Consider the following 17,087-nt stretch of genomic DNA (forward strand, 5'->3'; position numbering starts at 1 on the left):
GAGCTCCCTCTATCAGCTCCAGCTCCATGCAGGGACATGAGAGAAGCCTCCCACAAGGATGGTAAAACATCAAAACATCCGGGCATCCCCTGGGCAACGTCCTTGCAGACGGCCAATTCTCTCACTCCAGAAGCAACTCCGGTTGCTCCTGACACGAAAAAAAACCCCTACTTTTTCTGTCAAATGTGTTGTATAACATGTTGTTTTGGTGCTTAATTTGTAAAATCATAACCTATTTTGATGTTTAATAGGCTTTTTCTTAATCTCTCCTTATTATACAACATATTCGCTTATCCAATGTTCTGCTGGCCCGTTTATGTTGGATAAGTGAGACTCTACTGTATATCTAATACAGTGGTTCTCAACCTGGGGTCCCAAGACGTTTTTGGCCTACAACTCCCAGAAATCCCAGACAGTTTACCAGCGGTTAGGATTTCTGGGAGTTGAAGGCCAAAAACATCTGGAGGCCCCGGATTAAGAGCCACTGATCTAATGGTTTGTTTGCAAAGAAGGTTAGAACTCCACTAGCGAAGGGGTAAAATGTTTCCTTGATTTCTTTTCTCTTAAAATTCCAGAGGCATTCAGAGGTACATATTATCCTCCACAATCTTCTGAAAGTTGCCTCCATTCAGGAAGGTTGTTAGGTACAGGTACCCTTTATTGTTGTTGTGCACCTTCAAATCATTCCCATAACTGCAAGGCAACACTATCACAGGTGGCAGGGATTGTTCGGAGGGAGGGGGGTTGCTTTTACCTTATTTTGAGGCACAGAGAGTGTGACTTGCATAAGGCCCCCCCTGTTAGCAGGCTTATTTACACACATAAATAACATCTGCCAGATTCCAGTTGGATGGAAGATGGCTATAGTTGTCCCGGTTTACAAAAAAGGGAACAAAAAAGACCCTGGTTCCTACAGGCCAATTAGCCTAATTGATATTGTGGCCAAGATATATGCCAGATATCTCCTGAACAGAGCTGAATGCTGGGAAAAAGAAAAACATATCCTCGTTGAAGAACAGGCTGGCTTCAGGCAGAATAGATCAACTATTGATAATTGCTTTGTTTTAAATCATACAATTGCAAAATATGTCAGCAGAGGGAAACAACTGTATGCTGCTTTTATAGATCTTAGTGCAGCATTTGATACTGTAAATAGAGAGACGTTATGGAAAAAATTAACTGATCTCAATATGGAACCCAGACTGCTGGCACTAATCAAAGCACTTTACACAAACACCTTCCTGAAAGTGCGATTCGGGACGCAAGGAGCCATGACAAACAGTGTAGAAACATACAAAGGGGTTAGACAAGGATGTATATTAGCACCACTGTTATTTAGCTTATACGTAAATGATCTCCCCGAACAGCTGAAGGACCCAGAGGTACATATGCCTAAGTTGTGTAAAACACACTTTAACATCCTACTATATGCCGATGATATGATTTTATTATCATACTCGCAAGTCGGGCTACGTAGGCTGCTGAGAAGATTTAACACTTATTGTCATAACAACGCTCTAACTATTAATAAATCAAAGTCAAAAATAATGGTATTTGGCAAACGACATAACAGACATAGATGGTTCCTGGATGGTGAATCAATAGAGCAAGTTTGCACTTTCACGTACCTGGGAATTGTTTTTTCTGAGACCGGCTCTTGGCTACCACATCATCAAAGAAGCTCAGTCAGGGCAAGAGTACGTGTAAACCAACTGCTTAAATTAATAAATCACAGCCAACCAGGATCTTTAGACCCACTTCTTAAAGTGTATAAAGCGAAGGTTACCCCCATGCTTTTATATGGAGCTGAAGTTTGGGGTCTAAACCAGGTACCATTATTAGAGCAATCACAATCACAGCACCTGCGAAGTTTTCTAGGAGTACACAGGACGACCCCAGCTGCTGCAGTAAGAGCGGAACTGGGAGTATACACAGTTGATGGCTTATCTAAAATCAGGGCCTACAAGTACTGGATAAAATTGATTGCCATGGCAAATGATAGACTGCCAAAACTGTGCCTGTTAGAGCAGATAGAAAATCAACATCAGTCCTCTTGGCTAGTTCATCTGATAAAATACATTAGTAGTTGTGGACTTCCGATTCTGTATCCAAATCTCTTAGAAGAACTAGACCCAAAAATAGTGGCTCAACGAGTACTGGATATAGAAGGCCAAAAAGACATTGCTACCCTGAGTAAAGCTGGCTCATTGAAATGGTTAAGCCGTTTTAAACATACTTTCCAAACAGCCAGGTGTCAGCTCACCACAGCCGCTCCTGAATGAACACACGAGACTCTCTGTGATATCACCAGAAACTTTACTGCAGGAAACATAAACATCCGAAAAGCCAAGAATGGGAGACTCCGGCCAACCATCCTTTATATACCCTCCCCCTCATTTGAAAAGTCTCTTCCCGCTCAGTAAAACCCCGCGCAAATTCCCCGCCAAGTCCAGCAGCCGTTTCTTCTCCGAGTCCTGAGACGCAGGTGTCTTATCAATGTCAGTGACCCTGAAACTCAGAGCCACATACAGGCTCTAGTAGCAGGGTTCTGACATGGCGTCCTCCTCCCCTTCGTCCTGGAAGGAAAAGATTAAACACAACTATTGTTCTCCGCTGTCCAGAGTTCCTTTATACTTTTTTAACAGGCTGCAATGGAATACCGGGTGTACCTTCCCTAGGTCCTTGGGTAGCTTCAGCTCATAGGTCACTTCGTTTATTCTTTTCGCTACCCTGAACGGCCCTATATAGCGTGGAGCCAATTTCTTAGATGGGAACCCCAATTTCAGGTTTTTTGTGCTCAGCCAAACCAGATCTCCTTCGCCCAATTTGTCCCCCTCTCGGCGCCTACGATCTGCAAAGAGCTTGTACTTCTTTTGTGTTTCCCTCAATGCCTCCACCACGGTCTGCCACCCTTGTTTAATTTTGGCCGGCCATTCCTTGTCGGTCTGGCCCTCTCCTTCCTTCCACTCGGGTAGCCTGGGGAAAGGTGCCACCTCCTGTCCGTATACTATTTCGAATGGGGCACGACCTGTGGCCGAATGTACGGCCCCGTTAAAAGCCATCTCAGCAAACGGAAGAAGGTCCGCCCAATCGTCCTGTCTATAATTGGTGTACATCCTCAAGAATTGGCACAGTGTCTGTTGGGTACGTTCGACCCCCCCGTTGGTCGCGGGATGAAAAGCCGAGCTCAGATTCCTTTCCGCTCCTAACAGCTGTAAGAATTTTCCCCAAAATTTTGCAGTGAATTGGACCCCCCGGTCGCTAATTATTTTGTCGGGGCACCCATGTAGGCGATATACATGCTTCACATACAAATCAGCGAGCTTTTCAGCCGAGGGGAGTTTTGGCAGGGCCACAAAGTGTGCCTGTTTTGAGAATAGGTCCAATATTGTCCAAATGTATCTGTGGCCTCTGCTGGGGGGTAGTTCGCCTACAAAATCCATTGCCACGCATTCCCATGGCCTCATGGGCTCCACCACCTTCTGCAATAGCCCCTGGGGCTTCCCAGGTGGTGTCTTGCCCTCTGCACATAATTCACACTGCGTGACGTACCCCCTGGCGTCTTTCCTCATTCCGGGCCACCAGCATTGTTTGGCCAACAGTTTAATAGTCCTGGTGGGGCCTAGATGACCTGCACCCTTGTTATCGTGGCATTTCCTTAACATTTCTTGTCTTAAACATTCAGGAATATACAATTTCTTATTAACAAACACCAAATCCCTACACAGTTCTCCCTGTTCTTTGTTCGTTTGTAACCATTTGTCCATTCCATATGCCCGCTTCAACTCTTCCTCCCATATTTCTCCTCCCCCCGTGGAAATGGCAGTGCGTTTGTTTTCTTTGGCTGCTTGTGCTCGAGTCAGTACTGCCAGGCCCCATTGCTTATCTAGGAAAAGGCTCCCCTCAGATTCCTGAATTCCTCCCCCGTGCTGAGGCATCCGAGAGAGAGCGTCAGCGAGTATGTTGTGTTTCCCCTGGAAGAACTTGAGTCTGAAATCAAAACGGCTGAAATATTGGGCCCATCTAATCTGCTTCGCTGATAGTTTACGAGGGGATCTCAGATACTGTAAATTTCTATGATCAGTCCACACCTCAAACGGTGTTCCACTTCCTTCCAGGAAGTGTCTCCAGCACTCTAGTGCTTTCAGAATCGCTAAGGCTTCTCTCTCCCAAATCGGCCAGTTTTTTTCTGTATCGCTAAATTTTTTCGACAGATAGCCACATGGCTTCAGGTTCCCCCCCTCGTCTTTCTGCAGCAGAACTGCCCCATATGCCCGGTCTGACGCATCGCAATGTAGTACAAAGGCCTTAGACATATCAGGGTGCTGTAGGACAGGCTCCTCGGTAAAACGCTTTTTTAGGGCTTCGAAAGCTTCCTGGCATTCTATTGTCCAGGTCAGTTTGGCCCCTGGGGCCTTCACTTTGGCTGTTTCTCCCCTGCCTTTAGTCTTTAACAAATCCGTTAATGGCAAAGTGAGGCGCGCAAAGTCCTTGATAAATGTTCTATAGAAGTTTGCGAACCCCAGGAAGGATTGCAGCTGCTTCCGTGTTCTGGGGGCTTCCCACCCCCTTACGTCTTCCACCTTCGCAGGGTCCATCGCCACTCCCTGGGAGGAAATCCTATACCCCAGAAAGTCTATCTGGTCTTTATTGAACTCGCACTTGGCAAGCTTCGCATACAGCTTCGCTTCCCTCAACTTTTGTAGGACTTCCCTGACTAGTTCTACGTGTTGCTCCTTGGTCCGAGACATTATCAATATGTCATCTAAAAAAATAAAGACTCCCTTGTACAATAATGGATGCAACACTTCGTTGATTAATTGCATGAACGCGGCCCCTCCCCCGCATAAACCGAATGGGAGCACACAATAATTGAATAATCCGAAGGCGCAGGAGAAGGCCGTCTTCCACCTGTCCTCTGGTTTGATCTGCAATTTATGGTAAGCCTCAATTAAATCCAATTTAGTGAATATCTGTCCCTCCGATAACTGGGCGATCAAGTCCTTCACTAAGGGTAGAGGGTATTTATTTACAGTACTGATTGCATTCAGGCCCCTGTAGTCAATGCAGAGCCTCAGCGTTTGGTCCTTTTTCCTCCTAAACAACACAGGTGCCCCTAAAGGGGAGTTCGAAGGTTCTATGAAACCTCTCGCTAGGTTTTTATCAATGTACTTTCTCAGTTCCTCCTTTTCCCTAGCCGACATCGGGTATATCTTTGCCTTGGGAAGCTCTGCTCCTGGGACTAGCTCTATTTTCACTTCAACTCTCCGCTTCGGTGGGAAATTGTCTGCTTCCTTCTCGTCAAACACGTCCACAAAATCCCGATACTCTGGGGGTAATTTATCTGCCAGTTCTGCTATTCTGATAGAGTCTTCCTCCCCCCTTTTCCCCGGCTCCCTCTCAACTTCCTGGCTCCCTTCTTCCAAACTCATCCCGAAAATCATGCTCTTATCCTCCCAGTTGATTTGCGGGTTGGCCTGCCCCAGCCACGGCATGCCTAGTATAACATTATAGCTGGCTATTTGTGATATCACAAATGACACCTTTCCTTCCCAACTCCCTATCTTACACTTTACATCTTCGGCACTGTACCTAGCTAACGATCCTGATGCTGTGGATCCGTCCAACTGCGAAAATGCTATTGGGGATTCTAGGTTCGTCCTTTCGCATCCTAATCCCTCGGCTAATTCAGGGGAAATGATGTTCCTGGAACATCCACAATCCACAAACGCTTTGCAGGTTGCTTGTTTGCTGCCATTTTCAAGCTGAATGGGGACCACTATCATAGCTTTGTCCTGACTTACCAACCCCCCGAATGGTGCCTCATCGGTGTTTCTTCCTCGGCGCGTTTTCCTGCCACGGCTCTTGGTTTGGGCTGGCCTCCGCTTTCCCCTTTTCTCTGCCAGCACTCGGCAGCTCTGTGGCCCAACCGGCCGCACACAAAGCAGCCACTCCTGCTGGCGCTCACATTCCCTGTCGGCTCCGCTCTCCTCCCGGCTGGGGCTGATCCCTCCTTCCGGCTCCCCTCTTTCATCTGCGGCCGTTGCTGTAGCGCTCCTCGGTGCCTCCTCGCCTGGGCCAGCGATGTCTTGACGCGCCCCGCCAGCTGAATCCATCCGCGCAGTGTGTCAGGCTCATCACGATGCACCGCCCAGGAGAGGATCTCCCGCCTGAGCCCCTCTTTGAAGAGTTCCATCTTTGTCACTGCAGACCATTCCGGCACCTTTTCGGCGAGGCATTGGAATTCCTCCGCATACTCAGATACCGACCTCTGCCCCTGGGAGACGGTCTTCAACTTCTCCCTCGCCCGGATCTGCTCCAATGGATCTCGGAAACGGGTCTCCAGAGCCCCCATAAAGCGTCGGACTGACCCCAGACATGGGTCGCGCCGCGCGTGCAGCTGAACGTACCAGCTAGCCGCTCCCCTCTTCAACACTGCGCCAATGGCCCGTATCCGGCTGGATTCCGTTCTAAAAGTGTGAGCATTGTCCTCCATATAGCCCCTCACCGTGGTAAGGAAAAAATCCAGTTCAGAGGACTCTCCCCCAAACTCGATCCTTAATTCCTCTCGTCTCGGTAGGGGTCCCTGTGGTGGCAATCCCCAATTCTCCGCCCGTCGCAAGCCCCCTTGCGGACCAGTGGGCCCCGCTGCCGTTTCTCTTGGCCCTGTGCCACGCCCGGCATTCGCCAGGGGCACCAGGGTCTCAGCTGGGAGCGTAGCCGGGATTCTCGGAGGCTTTTCCCCTTCGTCGTCACTCTCCTCCACCCGCGTCAGGCTTGGTTGGGTCTTGGGCCGGGCGCTGGGCTCCTTTCGCATTTCCCTTCCCTTCGGTGCTGGGAGGTCTGCAAAGCCCTGGCTGCTTCCCACGCTCACGTCCCACATTGAGCCAGCCCGAAGTTCCCTTCCTCTCTCTGGCTCCGCCAAAAACGCCAGGCGCTCCATCGCCCTCGACATTACTGCCAGGGTGGTCTCCATCGCCGACATCCTCTCCTCCAGAAACACCATCCTTTGTGGGCCTGGGGAAGGTGAACCTTCCTCTCCTCCGGTGCTGTCTCCCCGCACCACTCCACGCCTCTGGGTTACCCCATTTGGCTGGGCATAAGCGGTGGATGACGCCAGGGCCGCCAGCTGGTGGAACTCAGCGTCCGGCTCGGGAGTGGCCCTTCCCGACCTTCCTCCTCCTGCGCCCAAGAGTTCTTCATCCTCCACTTGCATGTTACACCTCACCGCTACGGCGGGATGGTGTCTATATTCTTGGCTTAGTGTCAGCTCACCACAGCCGCTCCTGAATGAACACACGAGACTCTCTGTGATATCACCAGAAACTTTACTGCAGGAAACATAAACATCCGAAAAGCCAAGAATGGGAGACTCCGGCCAACCATCCTTTATATACCCTCCCCCTCATTTGAAAAGTCTCTTCCCGCTCAGTAAAACCCCGCGCAAATTCCCCGCCAAGTCCAGCAGCCGTTTCTTCTCCGAGTCCTGAGACGCAGGTGTCTTATCAATGTCAGTGACCCTGAAACTCAGAGCCACATACAGGCTCTAGTAGCAGGGTTCTGACAGCCAGGTATCTAAAGACAGAAATGCCTAAACACCTCAGGAGGGTATTTACCAGAGCCCGTTTTGAGCAGCTGGATACGATGGTCAAACACGGAAGGTTTAATCAAGTTCCATACAACGAACGATTTTGTATTTGTGGAGCATCAGAGGTGGAGGATATCGCACATGTTTTGTTCAGCTGTGAATTGTATAAGAAAGAGAGACACCAATGCCTCGGACCATACATTATTCACAAAACACACTGGGACCCACATATTAAAATTTCATTTTTGTTGGCCGGCCAGAATCCTAAAATAACACACAAAACAGCCCTTTTCCTATTCAAAGCCACACAACTGAGAATTGCATATCTGGAATCAATTGGGGTAAACTGTGCAGGTGATGCAGATATTTGACCTGAACGGGGTCTTGTTAACAGCTTGTTTATTTTAACTTCTTTTTTTTACCGCGGGTTGTATGTTGTATGTATGTCTATGTGTTAAATGTTTTGATACGGCCGATGGGCTAATCAATAAAACATGGTTAACTGACTTGCATAAGGCCTCCCAGTATGTTTCCATAGCTGAATGTGAATTCAAACAGTGGTCAACTACTACACCACACTGGCTCTGTATCAAGACCTATTTGGATGCAATGCACTCACAAGAACGTTGTGAAGATATCATTCTCCGTAGAGTATTTTTGCATGTTTATCCCATCCTTACTCCTAGAAATTCAGAACAACTTCAATTAAGATCAAAGTTCAGGGGCACTGAGAAATTAGTACGTTTGTTTGTCCATGCATGTACACATCTATGCATCTAATATTTTCCTGGCCTATGTATATCTAATGCTTTGTTTGTTTACAAAGAATGTTAGAACTCCACTAGTGACAGCACAGCATTAATAAGGGTTTTCTTCTTTCCATTTAATCCTCTACCTCAGTGGTTCTCAACCTGTGGGTCTCCAGGTGTTTTGGCCTACAACTCCCAGAAATCCCAGCCAGTTTACCAGCTGTTAGAATTTCTGGGAGTTGAAGGCCAAAATATCTGGGGGCCCACAGATTGAGAAGCATTGTTCTACCTTATCTTTATAACAAATATATGTGAGGCAGTCAAGATTGAGGAAGAGCCCTTTCATACTATACCATTATATCACTCTAATGTGGCTGTCATGTTTCCATCATATGGACCCCTGGGATTTGTAGTTTTGGGAAGAGCCTCTAGAATCTCCAGCCAAGGAGTTCTTCTAGTATTTTTTTTTATCAAATTGCAAAACTTGGCATGAAATATTGCTATGGTGGTTCAAGTGGAAGCATAGCATTACAAATGTGTAATATGAAAGGGCCCATGGAGACTGAACTAAGATTACCCTGTGAGCTTTGTGCCCATACAGGTGTATATTAATCACATCATTACATATTCTAATCCAACATTCTTCCAGTGTTTCCAAGAAAACACTATGATAAGGTTGCCATAAGTCAGAAATTACTAGAGGGCACATAACAGCAATACCTAGAGATTGCTGAACTGTGAGACTGCTGAACTTCGGTATAGATGCTTTAAACAATTGATTTTAAAGTGGAGATAACTGATTTTAGTGTTTATGGATATTTATATTTATGTCTATGTTATGTATATAATAGGAGCCCTGGTGGCGAAGTGTGTTAAAGCACTGAGCTGCTGAACTTGCGGACCAAAAGGTCCCAGGTTCAAATCCCGGGAGCGGAATGAGCGCCCGCTGTTAGCCCCAGCTCCTGCCAACCTAGCAGTTTGAAAACATGCCAATGTGAGTAGATCAATAGGTGCCGCTCCGGCTGGAAGGTAGCGGCGCTCCATGCAGTCATGCCGGCCACATGACCTTGGAGGTGTCTACAGACAACGCTGGCTCTTCGGCTTAGAAATGGAGATGAGCACCAATCCCCAGAGTCAGACATGACTGGACTTAACATCAGGGGAAAACCTTTACCTTTATCTTATATATATAATAACATATAAGGATGGTAAAAACATTGAAATATCAGTGCATCCTCTTGGCAACATCCTTGCAGATGGCCAATTCTCTCACACCAGAAATGACTTGCAGTTTCCCAAGTCACTCCTGAAATGAAAAAAAAAATGTCCCGGCATTGAATGTTTGCCATATATATGTTGTGCACAGCCCTGAGTCCCCTTCGGGGTGAGAAGGGTGGAATACAAATGTTTTAAATAAATAAAAATGAGAGGAAAGATATGCAAAAGAACTATTCCAAGCTTTTCTCTTAATTTCCTGAAGCCATTCCAGTAACACACAGGCATGCTGGATGCCGGATTTCTATTCCAACAGATAACCTGCCCCTCCATTGCCCTACCCTGCCCCCCAACCCATCCCACTTACTCTTGCTGTCATGTCTTAGTAGCATCAAGCTGATAGTTCCCTCAAAGGGAAGAAAGTAACCCAGATCATAGGAGAATCTCTGGCTAATTATGACTTGAGTTGCTATGAATGAACTTGGCTTTTTGCTACATTCAGATCCACAAGAAATAGCTCATGGGGTTCTGAGCTGCAAAGCAAAGGGCAAGCTTCAGCACCATGGAGAGCTCAGAATTGAGCATCTTGCCCTGAAACCAGACTGAAGCTTATCTGCTCCACATCTGAAAACGGGCAGAACTGCCATGACTCTCAATGAGGCAATTGCTTCAGGCAATGGGATATTGATGTTGTGTCTGTGTCAATGACCTGACCAATTGCCAGAGTGGAGATGCTCCTGGCTGCTGGTGGAGGCCACAATAACAGACACAGACCCTACAGCCCTGTCTGTTGCATATTTTACGAGAATGCCTAGCTTTGCGGAACCTCAGAGCTAGGACTGTTGAGGGGGTTGGAGGAGACTGAGTGTGAAAATTATCTGTATTGTAACACTAACATTTTCCCAGGCCAGCCGTGTCCTTCTCACAGAGCTAGGCATTCAGGAAGCAGGCTGTGGCTTCTATCATGACCTCTGCCATTTCTTTTTGGTGTGTGTGTGTGTCCATGCATACACATGTTCTGTGTTATTCCACCACCTCATCCATCTCCTTCACTTTGTTGTGAAAGTGGGCAATTATTTGTGTGGGCATGCATTCATATGGGTGGGCAGGAGGGGATTTGTCAGCAGTAGTTGGCCATTATTTATTTATTATTTATTTACAGTATTTATATTCTCCCCTTCTCATCCCGAAGGGGACTCAGGGCGGATCACATTATATACATACAAGGCAAATGTTCAATGCCCATATACACATAGAACCGAGACAGAGACAGACACAGAGGCAATTTAACCTTCTCCTGAGGGGATGTTCGATTCTGGCCACAAGGGGGAGCAGCTGCTTCATCATCCACTGTGATGGCACTTCCTCATTCCAATGTCATAAATTAGTTAAATTTGCCTCCCCACTTTATAAGTGGTATCTTATTTCCTACTTGATAGATGCAACTATCTTTCGGGTTGCTAGGTCAGCAATGAGCAGGGGCTTTTTAAAAATTTTAATTGACAGGTGTTCACCCCGCCACTGGCTGGCCGCGAACTCATGACCTCATGGTCAGAGTGATTTATTGCAGCAGGCTGCTCACCAGCCTGTACCACAGCCTGGCCCCATTATCACATTAACCTTCTCCCTGTTCCTCCTACTTCTTTCAGCAAGATAGCTGGACATTTTTGACTCTGGACTTGCCAGTCTTAAGAGTACTCACCCCATTGATGAGACATGTGCATACATAAATGTGTTCAGGATGTGCAGAAATTACATTGTCCACCCCTGCCAATAACTCTTTGCTGACATCCTTCTCTACACAATGGGAACCTTTAAAAGGACAGGTCTTTGGCATGGATCCTAGCCATTATCCATGTCTCCAAGATTTTGTGATTGCATGTGCAACTGGGGCCCTTTCACACTATATAGCTACCTCTCCATGATTCCGCTTTACCTACCTTTATTCAGTGAAATCCTGGGATTTCTGATTTAGGGAGGGAGATTTAAAATTCACAGAACTTCTCTAATGTCTCCTGAAACCACATCCTGAAATGCCAGAGAATGCAGCCATGGCCATTAAAGTGGAATCATAGTGATATAATTGTGCAGTGTGACAGAGTCTTTAGTGGTATGTATTGGGATTATGTAATTGCTTAGAGCGTGGAAGGGCTTGGCCATTTGACCAGAGGCAAACTAATTCGCTTGAAATGCTAATTAAGGTGATTAACTGCAACATTCACACTGGCTTCCATCTGACAAAGAGTTCTTCTCACACCCTGGACTTTTTACAGATATATATTAACCTTCCTTGCTTAGTTTCTCCATACCCCACAACCTCTGAGGATGCCTGCCATAGATGTGGGCAAAACGTCAGGAGAGAATACTTCTGGAACATGGCCATCCAGCCCGGAATACATACAATAACCCTGTGATCCCGTCCATGAAAGCCTTCGACAACACATCGCTTGAAATAGTTATAACTTCCTCTAAAGCATTACATTAGCAGAGTTAAAACACAGCAGGATGGCCAAGGTAGAAGATAGGTCAGTTTGCCTTTCAAAAAGAAGAAATACAGTCAGAGTTAAAGTTCATTTAATGAATGATCACAGCACCCCCATTTAGCATGCAAAGGAATACACATTTAGAACCGCCAAAAAACAAAAGACTCCACATCAAACTGGTTGATATAATAAAAGGAGATTACTCACGAAATCTTGAGTGAAAGATCACACAGGTGCAAGATAATTTTGCTGCAGTATATCAAAAAGTACAATCCAAAAATAGAAAGTTAAAAAGGGCAGGTTTCTATTAGTGTTGTGCTTTTGTATGGAATTGTTGTTCATTTGGTGTAGTTTTATTTGTTTCATCTCATTTCCGTATTTGTTCCCGCTAACGAAAATGGGTTGCCTATACAAACAGAATTTCTGTCTGGCTTACGAAAAAATGAAAATTTTTGGACCATTGGTTGCAATGGGAGGGCTTCCAAGGCTCAACCCCACCGCGCTAAGTTCTTGGGCTACGGGGTGAAAATTGCCACACACAGAGGGCATTTTGACCCCTTTTGGCCCACCAATTTTTAAAACATTTGGGTCTTCCCAGAGTATTAGAATCATAGAATCATAGAATTGTAGAATTGTAAAGTTGGAAGAGCCCTCAGGGGCCATCCAGTCCAACCCCCTGCAAGAAGCAGGAAAATCTCATTCAAAGCAGGCTCCATTGATAAACTTTAGTGGACACTCATGGGAATTTGGTTAACCAGTTAAAATTCACAAGTAAACCAGTATAAAAAAAAACCCTGAAAAAATGGGTGGGGGGTTGAACCCCTCCCACCCCTTGACTACAGTTCTGGAAGTGAGTGCTTCAGACTTTCCAGGGACTTTGTGAGATCGGTTTAATGTTTTTGCAGGAAACCAAAACTGGGGTGCACCCAAGAAAGTCCACAGAGGAAATCAGAGGCGCCTCTCTTCAACTAAACACCTTAAGACATATTTCTGTTTCTTCTATGAATTTCATGGTTTTGTAACAGTTTTTTTTTATTCATTGAAAAACTTTCCTGAGTTAATGTGATCACTCCTTGTAAGAGATAAACCCTTAAGTTGGTTGGTCTTATAAGATAATAGTTTGGTATACATTTTGAAAACTATAGATTTTTAACTCTATTGGGCGATTTAAAATGTATGTAATTTGCATGTTAATATAGTTTCAATAATAATTTTCTTTGGCCTCTTTGAAAGGGGGCTTCTGAGCATGTTGGCCTGAATTTTATAACTCCAGAGAGTGGTTTCTTCTCTGTGCCTTTAAATAGTCAGCCAATGTCTTCCTCTGTTGGCTTCTGGTTCCCAGTGACACTGCCAACCCAGGTCCCTGAATAAAATCCCACATTTTCTGCTTTGAACTGGAAAATATGGCAGTGTGGACTCAGATAACCCAGTTCAAAGCAGATATTGTGGGATTTTCTGCCTTGATATTCTAGCTATAAGCTGTGTGGAAGGGCCCACATTTGGCAGTTCAAGGGCTCTGATGGTTGGTGACTCCCATGAAGGCGGAATAGTGAATCCATTCTGCCTTTTAGTCTGAACTTTAAAGGGAGCTAACCAAGGTCCAAAATCTCTTTGGAGGGTAGGATTTAGCATCTCACATTACTTTGTGAAATTTAGATGAAAACATAGAACAGATTGACCACCTCACTAACATGGAAATGATACCACTAGAAGCATGGCACAGTGGAGGTAGGAGTAAGTGCCTTCCAAACTCACACCGGGGCCCAAGGCTCACACAACGCCTTTCCCATTTAGCCTCTCTTACTGCTATTATATGCCTAACAGAAGCCTATTGTAGCTAACCCAAAATAAGCTCAATGATTTAATTTGCAAACTTGACTTACAAGAGAGAAAAATAGAGTTGGGCTGAGTGGTGCAGAAACCAGAGTGCAGAACTGGGTCATGTGCAACTTGGGTTCAGGAAAACCACATACAGAAATTTTAAAAATCCGTATCTGTCGTTTCATCCATAACTTGTTTGAAAATACTCAAAGAAAATTCCAAAAGTGAATCTTGATTTTACCATTTTATATCAGGGACATGATTTTACTATGCCATTGTATATGACGGGACTTTAAAACTCACAGAATTTGGTGTCAAGCGGAGTCCTATGTCCAAAGCACAGTGTACTCACTTACATGCATAGCCCACTGTATTCACTTACATGCTTAGATGCCATACTTCCAGAAATGCAATGGAACTTCAACACAAAGGGAATAAAGAGGCAGGAAAGGAAGTTGTCCCCAGGCTCCAGTTTTTCAAACTGCCCTACCATCTGGTTCAGGGCCACTGGGTCCTTCACACCCAGATAGAAATATCGCATAATCTATATTTTTCAGCATTTCTCGAGAACACACTCAAACAGAAGCTCACTGTTCAGAATGGTTCTCTTTGGCATGCCTCTGACTGGATCCAAAAAAAATTGCATGGATTTGGGTAATAGATTTATAGATACAGTAGAGTCTCACTTATACAAGCTAAACGGGCCGGCAGAAGCTTGGATAAGCGAATATCTTGGATAATAAGGAGGGATTAAGGAAAAGCCTATTAAACATCAAATTAGGTTATGATTTTACAAATTAAGCACCAAAACATCATATTATACAACAAATTTGACAGAAAAAGTAGTTCAATACACAGTAATGTTATGTTGTAATTACTGTATTTACGAATTTAGCACCAAAATATCATGATATAATGAAAACATTGACTACAAAAATGGCTTGGATAATCCAGAATCTTGGATAAGCGAGGCTTGGATAAGTGAGACTCTACTGTACAAGCAAGTATCTCAGGTAGTAGCTCAGAAGCTGGATAATAATAATAAAAAAATCTTGAGCATGATCTGCATTTATTCTAAGCCTGTTTAGTGTCTACACTGTGGTAGGTCTGGGCTTCCAACCTTTGGATTGGGCTTGCAATTTGGTCAGGCTCTTGGGGCTTCTTGGAAGATATTTGGTCCCCAGCTTTTGAATGGCTCAGGAACAAGCCTCAGGACCGGATCAGTAATTTAGCAAATCAGAGTGGGTTTGTCTCTTTGTGGCTGGAGTTGTGGGTAGTTTGGCTGGAGTTGGTGGAGGGTTTTTTTTGAAGAGCTGCTAGATCTCTGGACCTGGTTTCCCAGTCTGAAGTTTTAAAAGCCTCCACCACAAAGGCTGGATGACCATCTGTCAGTAGTGCTTTGATAGTGCTTTTCCTGCATGGCAAGGGGTCAGGCTGGATGGCCCATGTAGTGCCTTCCAACTCTATGATTCTCTGATTCCCTTTGACTGCCATAGTTGCATCCTATGTAGTCCTGGGGTTGTAGTTTGTTTCAGAGGCACTAGAAGAAAAGCTCTCTGGTTGAGAATTCCAAAGGCCCATCCCTAAACTATCAGTCCCAGGATTCTATGGGTTGTTCCCATGGCTGTTAAAATGAAAATGTAGCACAATACCTGTGTTGTGTGAAAGGGCATGCAAGGTTTGTTGTTGTTGGAATCACTTTTAAGTTCTACATTTGATCTACAAAGCTGTTACCCCTCCCAAGGCAAAATCCCATTTCTGGAAATCTCTTGCTTGCTTCAGCATCTGCATAGTGGTGGAATGAATTGGCTTGAGCTGCTCTGCTTCTCTTCTGAATCTCAGATTCTCGTTGGGGAACTGGCTGCCTTCTTTCTCCAGCCTGAACGACGCGAGGAGAAGACTATTGTCTCTGGCGAGTGTTGCTATTTCAACCCCCTTCTACGCCGCATAATCCGCTTTTTGGGTAAGTGGCAGATGACCTACCCTCACCCCGCCCATACATACACCTGCCACCTTGCCTTGTGCCTCAAAGCTACGACCTGGGATTCTCCTCTGTTGATTGTAGCTATTGGGAGACATTCCTCACTCTAATGCTAGCCCCTCCATTAAGTCTTTCTTCTGTGTTGTTGAAGACTTTCATGGCTGGGGTCACTGGGGTGTTGTGTAGTTTCCGGGCCGTGTCTTAGCAGCATTTTCTCCTGACATTTCAACTGCATCTGGTCTAGGGGATAAAAGCCTCGTGACTTGAAGGTTGGGTTGCTGACCTGAAAGCTGCCAGGTTCGAATCCCACCCGGGGAGAGCATGGATGAGCTCCCTCTATCAGCTCCAGCTCCATGCGGGGACATGAGAGAAGCCTCCCACAAGGATGGTAAAACATCAAAACATCGGGGCATCCCCTAGGCAACGTCCTTGCAGATGGCCAATTCTCTCACTCCAGAAGCAACTCCGGTTGCTCCTGTCATAGAAAAAAACAAAACCCTGCATCTGTGGCTGGTGATCCTCTGAAAATGCCTGCCACAGATGCAGGTGAAATGTCAGCAGAAAATGCTGCTAGTATATGGCCATACAGCCTGGAAACCACACAACACCCTAATTTTTCTTCTGTACAAAGTGGGACATTGAAAATTACTGCCACCTGGAACTCTTCTGTTTGCCATGTTGGCATTCCCTTGCTTGCTTTGCCAGCCCATTTTAGTTGGATGTCTGAACTGTACTTCTACCCTGTTTCCCCTAAAATAAGACATCCCCAGAAAATAAGACCTAGTAGAGGTTTTGTTGAATTGCTAAATATAAGGCCTCCCCTGAAAGTAAGACCTAGCAAAGGTCTTGTTTGGAAGCATGTCCATCGAACAGAACACCAGAGCATGCAGGATCGGTAAATGTACGTACCATAGAGTGTTGTACATGGAAATATTGGTAGTAACAAGAAATTCTAGATAGGATTCACAGTTTGTCTGGTCATGCTGGTTTGTGATGACAACTATTGTACAGTATAAAATAAATGTTCATTTTTTGGTTCAACAATAAATGTGAATTCTTCTTCATGGAAAAATAAGACATCCCCTGAAAATAAGACCTAGTGCATCTTTGGGAGCAAAAATTAATATAAGACACTCTTATTTTCGGGGAAACACGGTAAGTCAGCAACTAAAATTTGAAGTTGCAGCAATACTAAACTCTGGGGACTAAAGGAGGATTTCATTAGGGACCACCAATCCCAGCTTTGGTCC

The 17,087-nt window shown here is 45.4% G+C and overlaps 1 protein-coding gene across 5 annotated transcripts in view; it reads left to right on the forward strand.

Annotated features, from left to right (window-relative positions):
- Window positions 1-17,087, forward strand: part of plppr2 (phospholipid phosphatase related 2) — a 54,358-nt gene that overhangs the window by 13,424 nt on the left and 23,847 nt on the right. For all 5 annotated transcript variants that reach the window (XM_062974123.1, XM_062974124.1, XM_062974125.1 and 2 more), the window contains exon 4: window positions 15,699-15,819. In XM_062974123.1, the coding sequence (XP_062830193.1) occupies window positions 15,699-15,819 (121 nt within the window). The remainder of the gene's footprint in view (window positions 1-15,698; window positions 15,820-17,087) is intronic.

This window comes from Anolis carolinensis, chromosome 2, assembly GCF_035594765.1.
Source record: "Anolis carolinensis isolate JA03-04 chromosome 2, rAnoCar3.1.pri, whole genome shotgun sequence".
NCBI lineage: Eukaryota > Metazoa > Chordata > Lepidosauria > Squamata > Dactyloidae > Anolis > Anolis carolinensis.